Source organism: Ceratina calcarata, unplaced genomic scaffold, assembly GCF_001652005.2.
Source record: "Ceratina calcarata isolate Rehan_Ccalc_2016 unplaced genomic scaffold, ASM165200v1 scaffold115, whole genome shotgun sequence".
In the NCBI taxonomy this organism is placed as follows: Eukaryota; Metazoa; Arthropoda; class Insecta; order Hymenoptera; family Apidae; genus Ceratina; species Ceratina calcarata.
In genome coordinates, this window is record NW_017132445.1 from 231,000 (window position 1) to 247,053 (window position 16,054).

Consider the following 16,054-nt stretch of genomic DNA (forward strand, 5'->3'; position numbering starts at 1 on the left):
CTATTATTATTAAACTCTTCAAAAACTTTTTGCCAGGGATAGCAGAGACATAGCCTGAAGAACAATCTTCGGAGAAATTAAGTAGTATAAGTCAACCATACCTGATTTCCAATCGCGTCTGACTAATACTATCTCGATCTATTTCTCTTATTCTGCTACGTGTAATTTCTTGAAGTCACCAATCCCATCAATTTCCCAACTTTCATTACAACTTTCAATTTCCTTGAATACCGGAAAGAGCCTCGTGTGAGTATCAGGAATCCTTAGATCGATGTACGACAGAGGAACAGTAGTAAATTCGGTAATTTCGGGTGGGCAGAAATTACTGTAGTGCAGAGTAGTGGAAGATGGGAAAGGCGTAGATGACCGCAAGCTTTACGAGGTTCCCACTCTCGAACTTTCCCGCTCGTCACGCGAGAGAAATGACACCGCGGGGTGGTTCGAGGGAGATAGAAACGGTAGCAGAGGCCGGCCTCTCGTTTTCGTTCTCTTACGTTGCCGCGCCGTCGTAAAGCTGGGTTTATTTATGCGGCCCTCGTCGGTCGCCTCCTGCAGTAGGACGACGGGGACGTGACAACGTGACGTGGTTACTCCATTGTCTACCTTGCAACCCTTACAGTTTGCTTATGTTCTTCCTGATAAACGTACGTTTATTTCGTTCCCGATACTGCTTCATACGTTGCCTTGTTGCTTCAAGTTCTCCAGATCAATGATTAACAGACTTTGATGTAAAACGAAATTTTCTTTGTATAATTACAGAAAATGGAATTGCTCATTCTAATGGAATTTTGACATGCAAATAAATGTAAGGAGTTTAAGAGATAGCAAGATGATTATAAAAAAATTTATTAATGTTATTTCATAGCAAAAAATGAAGATCAAATTATAGAAACAATGTATTATTCAATATTTGTAGATATCAAAATGTTTATAGTGGTTCTTCATTCGTTTCCATACTTAAAAAACAGTTTCCCTTTACAAAAGCGTGCCATCAGGCATAATTCAGCACAAATCATAAAGTATCTTTTATATAGCGGCGTAAGACGTATAGTTGGCTCGGTTTGGTACTACTGTGACCAGTTTATACATCACCCGCCCCCGGAGCGTAACCGTACGAACGAAAGGGGGCAATTCGTTTGAGTTAGTCGAAGAAGGCAACCACTAAAAATGTATATTTAATGTTCCAGGCCGAGCTGGCCGCGTTGAGGGATCGTAAGGCTGCGATGCTGGCGCTGAACGTATCCGCGCACAGACTGATCACCGATCTCGGTAATTCCAGTTCGTTGATCTACACTGCGTTAAAAGACGGCATTGCTGATCTCTATCGCATCTGGGACGAGACTTTCCAAAAGTGAGTACAATTTTCTGTTTCCATAGATCACGGATTTTTATGCAAAATTAAAATTTTGTGTCATCAGTTAAATAGATGCATTGTAGGTTTTGATATTTATTTTCATACATTGTACAGTGTTTATATTTTTTGTACGTTCAATTTGATTATTAAATGCATAGATTCCACAGTCTAATTACAGTTTAAACAAATTATAGAAATATTTTTTTAAACACGTTGAGACAGCATCTTAAATTCTCTTCGATTCAATTAACATGGATGATGAGGATTTAGTATAATAATTTTTGAAACTTGAGAGAATAGTATTCGTAAGTTGCGAAATAGTATAATTCAATTAACATGGATGATGAGGATTTAGTATAATAATTTTTGAAACTTGAGAGAATAGTATTCGTAAGTTGCGAAATAGTATAGGATCATCGACTGACCGTTCGGCTGTCCGACGTGTGACGTTGTGCAAATATTATGAGAGGCAATGAAGCCTCGAAAGCAAACAGTGAGAGCCGTGGTCCTTGGTACAATATACCATAGGTACCGGCAACGAGGGCTCGGGTCTTTGGGATTTCGACCCGTGTCACGGGATTACTAGTTTTAGCCCGGATCGCGAATTTAATCTTGGACACTTCTAAACTGACCGTTGAAACGCCTCTTTAAACTCCTTTGACATGGCGAGCTTTGTATCATGAAACATCCAATTAGAATATAAAAATCAGTTCAAGGGACGATGCAATAAAAATTGAACTCCGACATTCAATAAGTGAAATGACCTATTCCATATATAATTGTAATTTAATTAATGCAATACGAATTCAAATGTAATATTAAATATTCTATATATAATTGTCCATTTTTGATAAAATGGAATTTATTTGAAAAAGAAACGTGTATAATATGGATTAGAAATTTCTATCCAGACCAACACTGGCTCTAAACGAAGGGGCGTATCTCGAGCAGGGCAGGTCAGGCAAAATCACGGACCTTGAAATTGATACGTGTTCTGAGCGAAAGGCACGTCGCGTCGCGTTGCTGCGGCCTTAGTCGCGTTTTAATTGCCGTATGAGCACTTGATTCCCTCGTCTGATAGGGGTCTGACCCATGCAAAGGGGTTTGCCAGTGACCCACTGGGCTTTCGCAAAGGTCAATCCTATCCACTCGCCCTCTCACGAATTTCCATTCTTTCCATGAGCACACGTGAATCTTCTCTTGATGTCCCTGGTTAAAAAATTAAATTTAGGAACGATCAGATTTTGTCAGTACCAATAAAATGCCAATCAATCATACTTAACTCGTAGAATATCAGAGTTAAAAGAAAAATTCATCGAATCTTTCTGGAGGACGTCAGTGCCTACAACTTCTGTATAAAATTTTTTTACTAGCGTCAATAATTAATTGAAATATGTAATAATTGTTGGTTGTGTGATTTTCTCGTACGCAAAAATTAATTATTAGTACACTTTTTGACAGAGTAAATCTACTGTTCTTTCTTATACTATGACCTTATAATTTTATACACTTTTAAATGCTCTATAAAAGAAAATTCGACCATGGACGCCAATGCGGAAACCTAGTCTCGGTTTTATTTGTTTGCGCGTGCCTAGAGGGTTCAGATTCGCCTAAAGTGTTTCTATTTGCCGATACGCCGTTGGGTAGATCCGCTAATAATTTGACGTCTTACTGTTTGCCGAGAGGCTTCGCCCTCGTTCCACTTTTTATTGTGTTGACCCGAGTTGCGATTTTTCCATTCAATTTCGTGCTGTTAGATTTCACCGATTCCCCGAAACTGTGCACGTGTACTCATATCAAGGGTCACGAATTGATTGCATTGAATGGTCAAAATAGAATTTTTCGAATACTTTTAGATTTTCTTTGTAAAAATTGAAATTTTTATTCATCATTGTCATAGAAAATTAATTGAATTAATTATTATGTGTTAAAAGGTATATGCTGAATTGATTTTAGTTGATTTCATTTGTTCGGGTTGAGTTAATAAATTAGGATGCGTCGATTAAGTTGAATAGAATCAATTGTCTTTCACTCCCCCCAGCGACTGTACTGACTGGTGTTCGAAACTAATTTCCAGGGGCAACCAACAATTGTGCGCCCTGCAAGCAGTCCAACAGTTTAGTATGCGTTTGGCGGAACTTCAGTGCGCGCTGCGAAGGGATAAGGACACCCTTGCAGTTTTGGACGTGGCCCTGCAAGCGGGAGCCACCTCGGAGGTCGCTTCGTCTGTTCGTCACGTCGCCAGGCTGTTGTCCGAGAAACAAGACATCAATTGCCAGGTACGTTTGTTCAAATTCCAATCGGACGATCAAAATCCTATCGCGTGAAGTTCGAACGCGTTTCAATCGTTTTACGCGTTGTAACCGAGCGAGTCGAGTAACCGTGGAAAATGATTGGCCTATAAAATTTTTCAGTACCACGGTAGAGTGTCGAAAGCGATTCGATAAAATAGGAAATGTACTGTTTCACTTCACGAGCACTTCTTGCGTCTCTGTCAGTTGGTAAAATTCACGTGACACGTGCAAACATTAAAAAGTAACGCACATTATTATATTCGAAGTGGATCTCAATTTAGATTTTATTTTTTCAATGAGAAATCGTAAATCTTCGAAATTGCACTAATTCTTCGCAATGTAACGCGTATCGATCAATCTTGCTCTCGAGTAGAAAATTGCTTTTGACCATGCCGCGATCGAATCGAATATTACTCGATTCCATTACATTGTACGTGTGCGTTACGTGTAATGATTAGAGTCACTGGATAAGAAGGGATCATCGAGGGCCGAAAGGGCCTAAGTGCGCGTTCAGCGTTTTGCATCGCGTCTTCGCTTGGATAATGGCTATCCTCGGTCCTTCCATCACGCCTTTTCTTCTTTACCTCGCCGCTATTACCGTTTCCACGGATCTTACAACTTCGTCTTTTCTTTTTATGAATGATATATGCAATTGCTTTGAATATTCCGCGTGTACAAAAATTTTATATAATAGACTTCAACCATTTTTAATATTACATTATTAGATTAATATTAGACTAAAAATCTAGCAGGTTGGAAAGAAGTATACGTTTTTGTTGAGTATAAATTAGAAAGCAGCATTCTGTCTCTAAAATTTTATCCATTAACAACTATTGAGAATCGAGATCGTTGCTAAATCGTTTAGCCAATATTCCCACGGCATCCTTGATTTTCAATCGGTTAGATAGCTGGCAGCAATTATTCAACGTCTTTGGATGGGGTAACGGTTCCCGTGGGTATCGCTTGTGTGCATAAAACCATTTCCCCGCTTAGATTGCCTGAACGGAGGAACTCTTGGGGATATGGCTCTCCTAAGGAAGGCGAGATTATAAGGCGAATCATGTTTATTGGTTCGTCTTCTACCTCGCGAAAAACCTTTCCTTCAGCTCTCTCTATCTCTCTGTCTCTCTCTTTTCTGCTAGTAAAATCCAATGGCATAGGATCTTGAAGAGAGCAGGGAATTTCGTATGGTATTAATTTTTTACTTACATATCAAAACTGCATTCGAAGAAAAATAAAATACATTGAAGTGCATCTATCAAATAAATTCTAAATTGAAGGTAACTTATTTCGGTTTTCATTTAATCATACAATTAAGTATAAAATCAGAAGGGAACGGAGAGCGAGAATCGAAGATGGTAGGGGGTAGGGCACAATAAGTCGAGCAATCGCGCGGGACCAGTTATTCTAATCGCGTAGGAGGGAAAAAAATGAGGCGAAGCCGACGTGGAAATATCGCTTGCACGTTTCCCCGACAAGCGGAACACGGCCAGGGCCCAATCGGAAGTCGTGATAACAAACCCGGCACCTGCCTCACCTCGAGCTACTTTTCTCCTTAAGTCCATAAAAGCTTGCGCGCTCGGTGCCCAAAGAGATTTACTTTATATGCAAATGCAAGACGGATATGCTGGGAATAGGGGGATGCGATGCCGTTTAACCGAAACACGATATCGACAAGTGTCATCTGTCAAACGTTGCCCTAATCTCACCCCTACCTTTCTCCTTTTATGTTCTATATGGCTGTTTATGTTATACTTATTTCATTTTCCTGTTTAACAATTTTCGTACATGAAGGAAATCTTTGTCTTCTTTTAAATGATCCAGTTTTTAAATGATGATTTTCAATGATCCAGTGAGAAGCAAATGGTATTGGCTTTTAGAAATTCGTATAAAATACTAAAATTCATATTCTTTGATTCCACTGCAATTTCAACTGTCTTCGTTTTTTTTATTTCGTTTAAATTACCCAACAAAAGTGTTAAAATTATTGTAAGTTTTTCGGAAACGCAAGCTCTCTTTCATTATCATGTAAGAAAAATATCTTCAACCACGAGCAAAAACGACGTACGGTTAAAAAAGGCGAGACGGTGTTGGGTTCGCAACTTTGAATTGTCCCCGCGCTTATTTCGCCTGTCCGGAAGACGTATGGCCCGCGACACGATATTTTCACCCTAACAAAGGTTAAGAAGGAGCGACCCCCGCGAACGTTAGGCTACGTACATCCGGCAACGAACTCCTCCGGTATAGGCATTCAAACTCCCGTCAAGGCGGAACAATCCGCGTTTCGATCTACAACACTCGTGGGGATAATTTCATGCACTCGACTTTACATCTTTCTTTATTTTTCTTGAGAGGAGGGGAAACGCGTTACGCTTGCTCGACAAAGTGCTCGATATTACTGGCTCACCTTTCTTTCTTCAACCCTCACTGTTTGCCTTAAAGATGGCAAGGATAATGGTACAGTTTCGATTGGTGAAATGAGATCAACAAGAATTTAAAAAATTGTGATAGGTTCATAGCAAGTAGGATTCATTTACATTTTCCTCAGAAAATTTATTTCATATTATTATAGAAAAAGGTGTTAGAAAATTTATTGAAGATGCATTTTTTTTTAGCAGAAATTGAAAATATGTACAAATACAGAGACGATAGTTTTGTATGAAATTATTAGTTACAAGCTTGGTATTGATTTAATACAAACTGCAGAGCAAATTGCATGTCAAATTGTATAACCAATTAGATAGGAAATTGCACAGCATGATGCAGAAATGGAACGACATAATGTAATTTATACATGTAAAGCTATCTGTCAAGCTCGCGAATAATTCGTATCAGATCTTATAATTAGACTCATCTAATTCGAACGCTGTGTATAATTAGGACTTGGCGACAGGAATGAAACTAATGTAACGGTCTAAAGGGCAGCCAGGCGTGTGATAAAATGAAACCGCGTAACACTGAAGGTGAACTCTGAGAGTTATTCCTCGTGAAAAGCAAAACTGGGTATTACCAAGATAATTCGCCGAGCAATTTTTCTCTGTCTTGTTAATTCGCGATATCGCGTTACAGAAATTTGCTCCAACCTCTCGGTCTCGTCTTTCCTGCGCTCTAACCGCAAGTCTTATCACCGCAATGATTTAATTTTCTTTATTTAATTGAGACACGACGAAAAATGATTTCTGAAAACTATGAAGGAACTCTGGTGGGATTTTTATCTTGGACATGTTCTGGCATCGGAAGCGCTAATCAGCCGTTTGAACCCTCTTAATCTCTGGGCCACGTCGGAAACGCTGCTCGTCGACATCGGTATATCCGCGGGTTACGACTGGTCAGTCGAGCGATATTAAATTTGTATTTTTACGCTGATTCCACGGGCCATTCCCGTACGTGAGGCGAAAGGGAATCGTTCGGGCGATTAACGATCCGTGCTCCCCGGGGAGCCGCTCCACCGCCGCCGCGCCCGGCGAGGTAGCCAACGCCGATTCCCGATGGCGACTCTGATCCGAAAACTTGCTTCTCCCTTTTCTTCTCCGTAGAACGGCCGTGCTAATATTTTATTTACCTGCTATCAAAATTTATGGATTTCTCGCCAATGGGGGTGCTCACCTCAAGGATAGCGTTCCTAGTTAAGAATGTGTTTCATGGATACAGTTTTCAAGATAAAGAGAGCATGTTGATCGTTTTGATTCTTAATTATCTTATAAGTATCAGATAGGAAGAATTTTAAAAATATGTGTCGGAATTGAAAGAAAATGCCGACAATATTTCAAAATGATAAACTGTTCCAGTCTACCCAAACTTGAACTTAGTAATATATTTCAAGGTTGATCGTTGAGTATCGAGTAAAAAAAGAAAGTGTAGCACTAGACCGGCCGGAAATAAGGAATTCTCGCAGTTTTCTTCTACGTGATTGGTCCTTCGGGCAACGTGGATTCTGACTCGAGACTCACTTCGTACCTACTATTCGTTATACAAGAGTGTACCGGGTTCCTATATAGGTTACCTCGAAGGTTGCTGCTTGGTATGCGGATCGCGCTTTTCATTACCGGAGGCTCTACTCCCCTCGCCTCCCGCTCGTCCTCCTCGCTGCAACAGCCTAAACCAACCCTCTCCTTTCCCACCCCTTCGGCCACCCCCGTGTCTTCCCGTCTCTCGCAATCCTCCGCACCCTGCCACTTTTTTACTATTACCACTGTTGTCTGGTATCAACGTTTCGTGTCGTGACTTAGGGTGTCTTTTTTCTGTTGCTTTCTCGTTCGAGCCGGGAAATGAGTTCACGTCAGTAAAGGTTCATTTATACCATCAACGATTAACATCTGGTTTCATATTTTGGAAAGCAAGATTTAATTTATATTATTTATAAAATGAGGTAATATAATTTTTCATATGATTTTCTTAATATTTTGAACTTATGAGTTTTTTACTGAGAGTTGAGAATGATTTTAGTTGACACGGCCCTGGGTTCCGTCTGCTTCCTTTCTTTCCATCTCCCCTTCCTTCGTATAATCGTCTTATATGCCTTCCGGTCGCCCGGCGGCAATAACCAACACTGGATTATGCAGTATTCGATATCGTATTCTCCCGGGGTGTATTTATACCTATCAGCATATCCCGTGATCTAATCAACGTGGCACATCCCATCGTGATTTTCCTTGTAATCAATATGCTTCAAGTCGAACAAGATACGATCAAAAGAAATTGTATTTGCACGATTAGAATCTCGTTGCACAATCAATGCAAACAAGACCCGAAAAACCTATTGCTACACTGGCGTGCCAACGCTGTCTCTGTCTCTATTTATTGACTGAAGAGGCAACGACCTATCAAAGAGTTAACCAGTCGAATCGTTCTTGTTGCAGAACGGCACGGTGCTGAAAGACTCGAGCACGGAGGAGGTGGGCAACGCGTCGAAATTCGGCGACTCGCCGCCGATCAGTCTGACCGAGGGCGGCTCGCTGTCCGACAGCGGAATCTCTGACAGCGGAAGCGAGCAGGAGCTGAGCGAACGGGAGAGACGATTGGCGGCGCTACGCCGGCTGACTCGCAGTTTGGAGAGTCAATTGACGCCTGGCAGCGAGGCGTTGGCCGAGCTCTGGAGACGCGTCGAGGACGCGGAAACCGAGTTAAGGGATCTGCAGAAACAGTGCAGAGAGCTGATTGTCCGCACTGCCGCCAGCGTCGAGGCCAGGGCTGCCAAAAGGTCTGGTGGACAGCTTCATCATTTCGTAGAGTGAGTACAATCATCAATTTTTTAATACATTTCACGGTATCACATACATTTTATGATAGTGTGTCATAAAATTGAATTCCGAGAGAAACTGATTATAAGGTCATTGCATGAAACATGGATTTTTACAAATCTTTACACTATTTATACTGACGATGTTCACAACTTGGTCCTTCATCATACTTCCTAATCGAAAAGTGAGCTGGAGAATTTGTTATGCGGTACTTTTGAGGTAAACGCGGACCGCGTTTTTAATTTATTCAGGCGCTCCAAGACTTTCGAGCGAATAAAGAACGATCTTGCCGACGAGTCGCATTCCATTTGCATAACGTCGAAAGCAAAGAATGAAGCCGCCGTCTTTTAGAAGCGGGGACAAGAACATTGCGCTTCTCGTTCATAGTTCTCTCATAAACGCGTCTACTCATTTGAATATAAGTTAGGCTGTGAATGAACTCCTGACGTTCTTTTAACCACTGCCTCGTTGAGTCTCGAAGTATTTCAGACGAATTGCATCGCTGCAATTATTTCATATAATTTATAGTAGTTTAATTCATCGTGTATCACATTTATACAATCAGTAGCGGTATTACTTTTTGGTATCTACAGAGTTTTTGTTTATGGGAGTAGAAGTAATCGAGTTAAACCCGACTGTGCTTGCTTCACTCTCTGACTCGTCCCGCGAAACGCCACTTTCAATTGCAATTACTCACGAATTCCCATTATTACGAGGCCACCTTATTTAACTTTGTTTGGAGGATGCTTTTTTATAGTCGCATTTAATCACTGCTGCGGTGTCGACGGTAATAGGTTTAGTTTTCGGGGCACAGAGCGTTGCCCATATTGCATCATAAAAAAAGTAGTAAAAGATCCCTTTCCCTCGCGTCGAATGGTACTTTTCCTCGCTTTATCCTCCTTTCGATTGCAGAAACGGATTCCATTATTTTTATTCCTCTGAATAGTGTTTCATTTGCTTCGAGACATTTTTACCAAAAATTATACTTGAGTAACCAATTAGTAAGTTGATCTTGCTTTGAACTTTTACTCCTCGTCTGAGCCCAGGGGATGCTATAAATTAATTTACTCGGAACCTTGTTTCATAGTTACTTCACATTCGCGGTTAGTCGACTTTAGAATTAATTTAATCTTGAACATGGGAACTAATCTGATTATCGTGAATACTACCATTCCATTTCGTTATACTCTACGCGAGCACGGCGAATCTTTAGTAATATTAAATGGAAGATCCGACATCCTCGAGATTCTAATCCAAGAAGCTCAAGCGAAATCACCTAAGAAAATTGCCAGCAGATCAATCCAAGCTCTCTTCTATGCAAATTCAGTCCAGCATTCGCACTGTCCAATAATAATACCACCAAACAAAAGATCCAACGTCCTGGAATTTCCTAAGGGAATCAACTATGTCATCCAGGAAAATCGCTAACAAGTCAATCCGAGCTTCTAATGCCATCCAGCATTCACACTATCCATTAACAAACGGAAGATCCAATATCCCGGCGTTTCTCCGAAATCCAACTAACATTCAAGAAAATCATTTTATACGATATCCATCCATAACACGAAACAAAGGATCCAGCATGAAACTCCGCAGCACGAACACGAATTAGTGAAAATGATTGAAGATCGTATCTAAACGAATTCGATTTTCCTGTCTGCTTATCTGCAGCAAGCGCAAGAAAGCCAACAACGTGGTCGAGAATATTTCGAAGGAAGGCGTCGAGCGGATCGCGGCGATTGTCACGAAAGGTAACGCGATGGATGCTGGGGACCCAGACAAGGACCCTGACCTCCCTCAAAGCAGGATCTGGCGCATCCTGAAGGCGTCGTTGCCCTTCCATCTAGCCATGCTGGTCCTCTTCTGCGCCGTTTGCCTCCTGGAGCAACCGCACTGCTGCGAGTCGGCTAACACATTGAATCTCTCGTTGTTCCCTAAACTGCAGTATGTCAGGGGACCTCCACCTGTCTGAGCGTCCTCGATACTCTTTTAGTGAAACTGTCTAAAATGTCTCGTGGAAACGAGAATCGAGTATTTGATTGAACACCCTCAGTCACCGAGTATAGGTAGATAATTGTCATTAGGTATGATAGCGCATGATTTTCATTGAAATTCGTCTTGGAAAAGTAGAAGGAAAACCGATTAATGTGGGTTCAGAAATTAGAAATTCCGTTCGTGGCCAGTTTAGGTTTCTTTAAAGAATTATATTACGAATAGAACGTGACGATAGTTTTTTTGTGAATTCGGATGAATTACTTTCTCAGTTATTTCAATTCTACAATTGGTTTTCATTAATATCTAAGAAAGTCATTTATTTTTTTATATTTGTGAGTGTTAGGTACAATCGGTTTTCGATCTTTTCGAATGTCCAAGCGCTTAATTGCACTGCCATAGATATTTCGCGTGTTCACATTTAGAATCATTTAAACGAAAGCTCAAAAGAATCACCAGACTGCGAAAGTTGATAAAAATTCTTTCGATTTCGTGTGAGACTGCACTTTGCAGTAAATCTGCACTCGCAATTAAAATTGTGATAAAAAAATAGACAACCGATGTATAGTGACTGAGGCGTTGAGAAACGATGAGCGCTACGTCAAAAAAAGATAGAGGAGAATTCTTAAAAGTGAGTTTTTATACGTTTTTTTTTTGTTTGAGAGACGATAGTTAACTATTTTTGAATAGCAAGTGGTAAGTATCATTCACGTGCCTACACTAGCGAATGTATCTTTGATACTTGAAACAAGATAGCTCGAAACCTCCTAGCATAATTTGCAAAAGTCTCGAAACGGTTCGAGATGAAACAGAGATAAAGTTATCAGATATTTATAAAGACAAGAACTTTATCTTTTTGTTAAACGATGTAGGTACAAGATAATAATAACGATGGAACGAACGAACGAATTTTTGCTCGCATAATCGAGTCTGAGGTTTCGATAGCAACCCAGTGAAGCGGCATCGCTTTTTGTTATATAGTATGAAATATTTATTTATATATATATATATATATATATATGTTGCAAAGTATATTATATACGCGCATACGTATTATTGTTTGTAATTTAACGTCGGTACGAAGGAGGAGGAGACCGTTTTATAAAGAGAAAGAAAGTAGATAGAAATCGACGTTCTACAGGTGAACGGTTTTGTTCGATAAGCATCATGCATGAGATGCTGTATTGTTTTCAACGATTTTGTTTTATTTTTTTACGGCTGCTCGCAGCTTACGATGGGGTGATCGTGAGATTTTCTTTTGCTAAAATTATTGAGCAAGTTCAAGATTCGATTAAAACTGGTGAAGTAAAATAAATTAATGAATACGTTCATAAGATATTTTCGTTTTTAAAATTATTTCCCAAGGAATTACGATTTTATTTAAGTTGTGATGCTCAGAACTTTAGCAAATGAATTTTCTCAGAAATTTCTCAGATTCTCTTCGAAAAGAGATCTGAATTATAGACACAGATCTCTGGCATGTCAATGAAACTATCTGCTGGTTATCATTAAAATGTCAGGGATATTATGTTTGAAAATGTGTGACACAGCACTAATTGTGTTTAAGACCCTTCGAATTTTATTTCGATTGACAAAACTGCAATTGCACAGTCGTGTAGCAGAGAATATAAAATTCCAACAGGGAGTTGGTAAAAATCCACACTGCAGTGGGTGAAAGATCCATGCAATGGATAAAAACACAAAGGGTTCAAAGTTGAATAAAAGACGCCCTTAATAGCATGATCCGTCGGTCATGTCTTTCATAGAGAGCAAAGTTTGCTTCTCGTTTGATGAATAGAAAGAGTAAAGAGACAATTATGATGGAAACGAATGAGGACACGAGTTGAAAGTAGAATCGAGGTGACTTTTAATAAGAAAGTTCAAGTGATTATGCGAACGAGACTTTGGGAACGACAGTCGTTCCCAGAACGTTCTTGCCATACGAACAACGGAAACTAATTTACAGTTCGACGAGTACTTCGTCGAACTTCAACGAAATGCTAACGCAATACGATTAACGATACATGGATACTTGATTTTTTATGAATATTCTCGTTGCTTCTATTAGTCGCTTGGAGGATTTTTTGTACGACTATCCAGTAGATTGGTTCGGTGTAACGGTACTAACTTAGTAACGTTTCTCACGCGTGCGTGACGAGTGTTTCATTTTAACCGAAATTCGAATCTAATTAATGCTTTGGGCAGTTAATCGGCTCGTTTGAAATGGAACACAGTGCGCACACGTGCTTGTAAAGAAAAACGTTTTTATACTATTATTTACGACACATTGCCGAGTGTTAAACACTGTGATGGTTTTCCAAGCTAATTAATATTGAAAAGTAAAATTAGCAACGTTTAGTACATCTTTTCGAAAATTTGCCTGGTACAGAATGGTCAAAGACAAACTTAAAAGCTTCTGATCTTATTTTTATACACTGTAGCGGTCACAATTGTTTCAGAATTTTGATAGAACAATTTATACAGAATTTTTGACAGTTTATATTCATCGTAACAATTTTTCCAACAGACTGAGCATTTTTCTCTCATTTTATTAGTTGTCACATTTTCGTATCTAATAGTTCAGTCAATTTGCAGAACAGAAAATTTTTACACATTAACAGTTAGAAGATTAAATGTAAATAGGTGCGTGTAAAAACAACCGATCGCACCAAAATATTTTTTCTATAAAAAAAAATTACAAAAAAAAAACGACATACGATTAAATATTTTTTAATTTTCATAGAGGGTTACGAAATTAGAGAGGTATATTTTGTGAAATATTTTGCGAGGGGGAAATAGGATCGTTTAGCTGATAGAAAGTGTATTCAATTTCAATTTTAGAATATAACACAGCTAATCCTGTGCTTCGACGTCGACCGATTTTCCAATGAGCCACGCGACATAAAATCAAACTTACATAATCACTTATCTAGCTTGTATCAATTTTTTACATTAAGGTAGAAATGCGTTGCGTATTGGAAAATTCAGTCGACCGTATTAGAGCTTCTTGAATGAGAAGATAAACGATTCGTCGGAGTACGCATAAGCGTGCACGCGTTCGTGTTTGCATTTTGCAAGCTGCAGTTTGATGGACCAAGCCTTAATGTGAAAGAAGAAACTATAAAAAAGTAAAGGTCCAGGAGAAGTATACTTTGTTACAATGATACTTGAGACAGGCGAATCGACCTGATCAAAGGAAATCGTACGTTCATAAGCATGCTAACGTTATAAGATAAAAGCGTAAAGGGTATCTTGGTATAAAATACAAAAGAGAATAAGGAAGGAATCGCGTGGACTGAAGCAAGCTTCTTCCATTCGCAACCCTTCCAATGTACTTATGTGTTCACGAAGTCGGTGTAGCACGAGTTCATTACATACATGCAATCGCAATTATCATCGTGGAGAACAGAAAGTTGTGAAACGTAAAGAAGGGACAGGCAATTATATTTCGTGCATTATCTGATTTTTTATTAAACAGATTGCCCCGTGGGAGCGGGCGTAACTTTTCATTGGGATCTGCAAGACGACACCCGCAGGGCTCGTTCTAGTGTCGAAGTGGGAAGCTTAAGAGCGATTTCCGTCATAACTCTTAAGGATTAATTGCTTCGCAGATTCATGACCGTGTCTCGAATTTATTTCTATTTAAATTCATGCGAACTTCTCACAAGCTTAAAGGAGGTTCACATTATAAAAAGATATTCGCATAAAGATCTCACACATTCATTTTACGATGGAAATCGCTCTGTGTCTACGGACATAGTGCTAGACTATTTGCAACCCTGCAGGATCTGTCTCGAAACGTGCTGTTTAAAAGATGAGAATATTCTTTTTATCTTTTAACAGCACTCTGTGGGATACGCTCTGTAGACTCGAGTCCTTGTTCATCGAATTTATGTTTTACGCTCTTCGTCGGCTAGTACCTGTTTAGTGTACGTTGATTCATATCATTATACTATTAAGTTAGTAGGAAGGATTAATAAACAGCATAATAATAACGTAAGACTTGATAAGAATAAAAGTGCACTAAACAATTCTGAGAAGTAAGTTTACTATAGAAATTTGAATGGAAAACTGAATTCGGTGAATATGAGGCCTGCTGCAGTTGCCTTTTTTTTATAACATGTATAAAGTACCTGAGAAATCAAAACTTCACCTATATATCCGTAAATACGTACGTACGACTGAAAGAGGCGTGAACCCTCTTTTTTCTCCACCGTTTCATTTATTCGTGTTCATCATTGCATCGAGTCTCCGTTCGCAAAGAAAAAAAGTAAAAAAAAAATATCGTGCTATGTATAAGCTTAATTTGTCGCGAAATGTATTCACCTTTGCGTTGCTGTAGCGGCTACTTAGATTATACGTTGCATGCGGTTTCTACTTTTAAAATCATATAAAGCGATACCTAATCGTGTTTGCATTATATTGGGAGAAAAATATATGAATTACAGGTTTTAATTGCAGAATCGATCGAGATTCGACTGCGAAGTGTATTTGCAGTGAAGCATATTTCAAGGCCTGCAGTTTCTTATTCCAAACTTTATTAGAATATCGAAATTCTTAGAGAAAATTTTATTTTTTTACTAGCCGAGCTGCTAACAGATCGTGATGATCATTTTTTAAAGAGATGTGAAACTGTGGGCTGTTTTACGACATCGAATGTATGCCTTAGGGAATACGATGCCTGTTTGTATGTCTTACTTAAAGGATATATACTTACAAGCGAAATTAAGACTCCGCGAACCATTTTTTCACAATACTGAAAATAAATCTTTTTACGTATTGAAAATCAGTATAATTATTTTATTTTTATTTTAAAAGATTTTAGTTACAATTGTTTAATTTTTATTTTAAAAGATTATTTGGTTCGCGGAGGACTGAACTTGATTGTATTAGCTAGATTTCATTTGAATTCCTCGAGGAATGCGAAGGTAATGTTAATTTACAATTTGGCGCTACGATATCAGACAATTTTCAATCGATCAATATTTCGTTTTATTTCTTGAGTTGTGTCAATCGTAGCGTCGAATCTATTGACTATAACTGTAGTAAAGCACGTTCGTATCAATTACAGTATTTCTACAATTTTTTTAAATGGCCAGTATTTCAAAAATGAATTGTATTATACTCATGTTCAGTGAAATGAATTAGTAAGATCGAACATCTCTGTCAAGGAG

At 39.0% G+C, this 16,054-nt stretch overlaps 1 protein-coding gene across 1 annotated transcript in view; it reads left to right on the top strand.

The window, feature by feature from the left end:
* LOC108623434 (uncharacterized) overlaps positions 1–16,054 on the top strand; it is a 213,758-nt gene that overhangs the window by 87,221 nt on the left and 110,483 nt on the right. Inside the window, exons 18-20 of the mRNA XM_026812198.1 lie at positions 1,188–1,351; positions 3,432–3,633; positions 8,508–8,878. Coding sequence (XP_026667999.1) covers positions 1,188–1,351; positions 3,432–3,633; positions 8,508–8,878 — 737 coding nt within the window. The remainder of the gene's footprint in view (positions 1–1,187; positions 1,352–3,431; positions 3,634–8,507; positions 8,879–16,054) is intronic.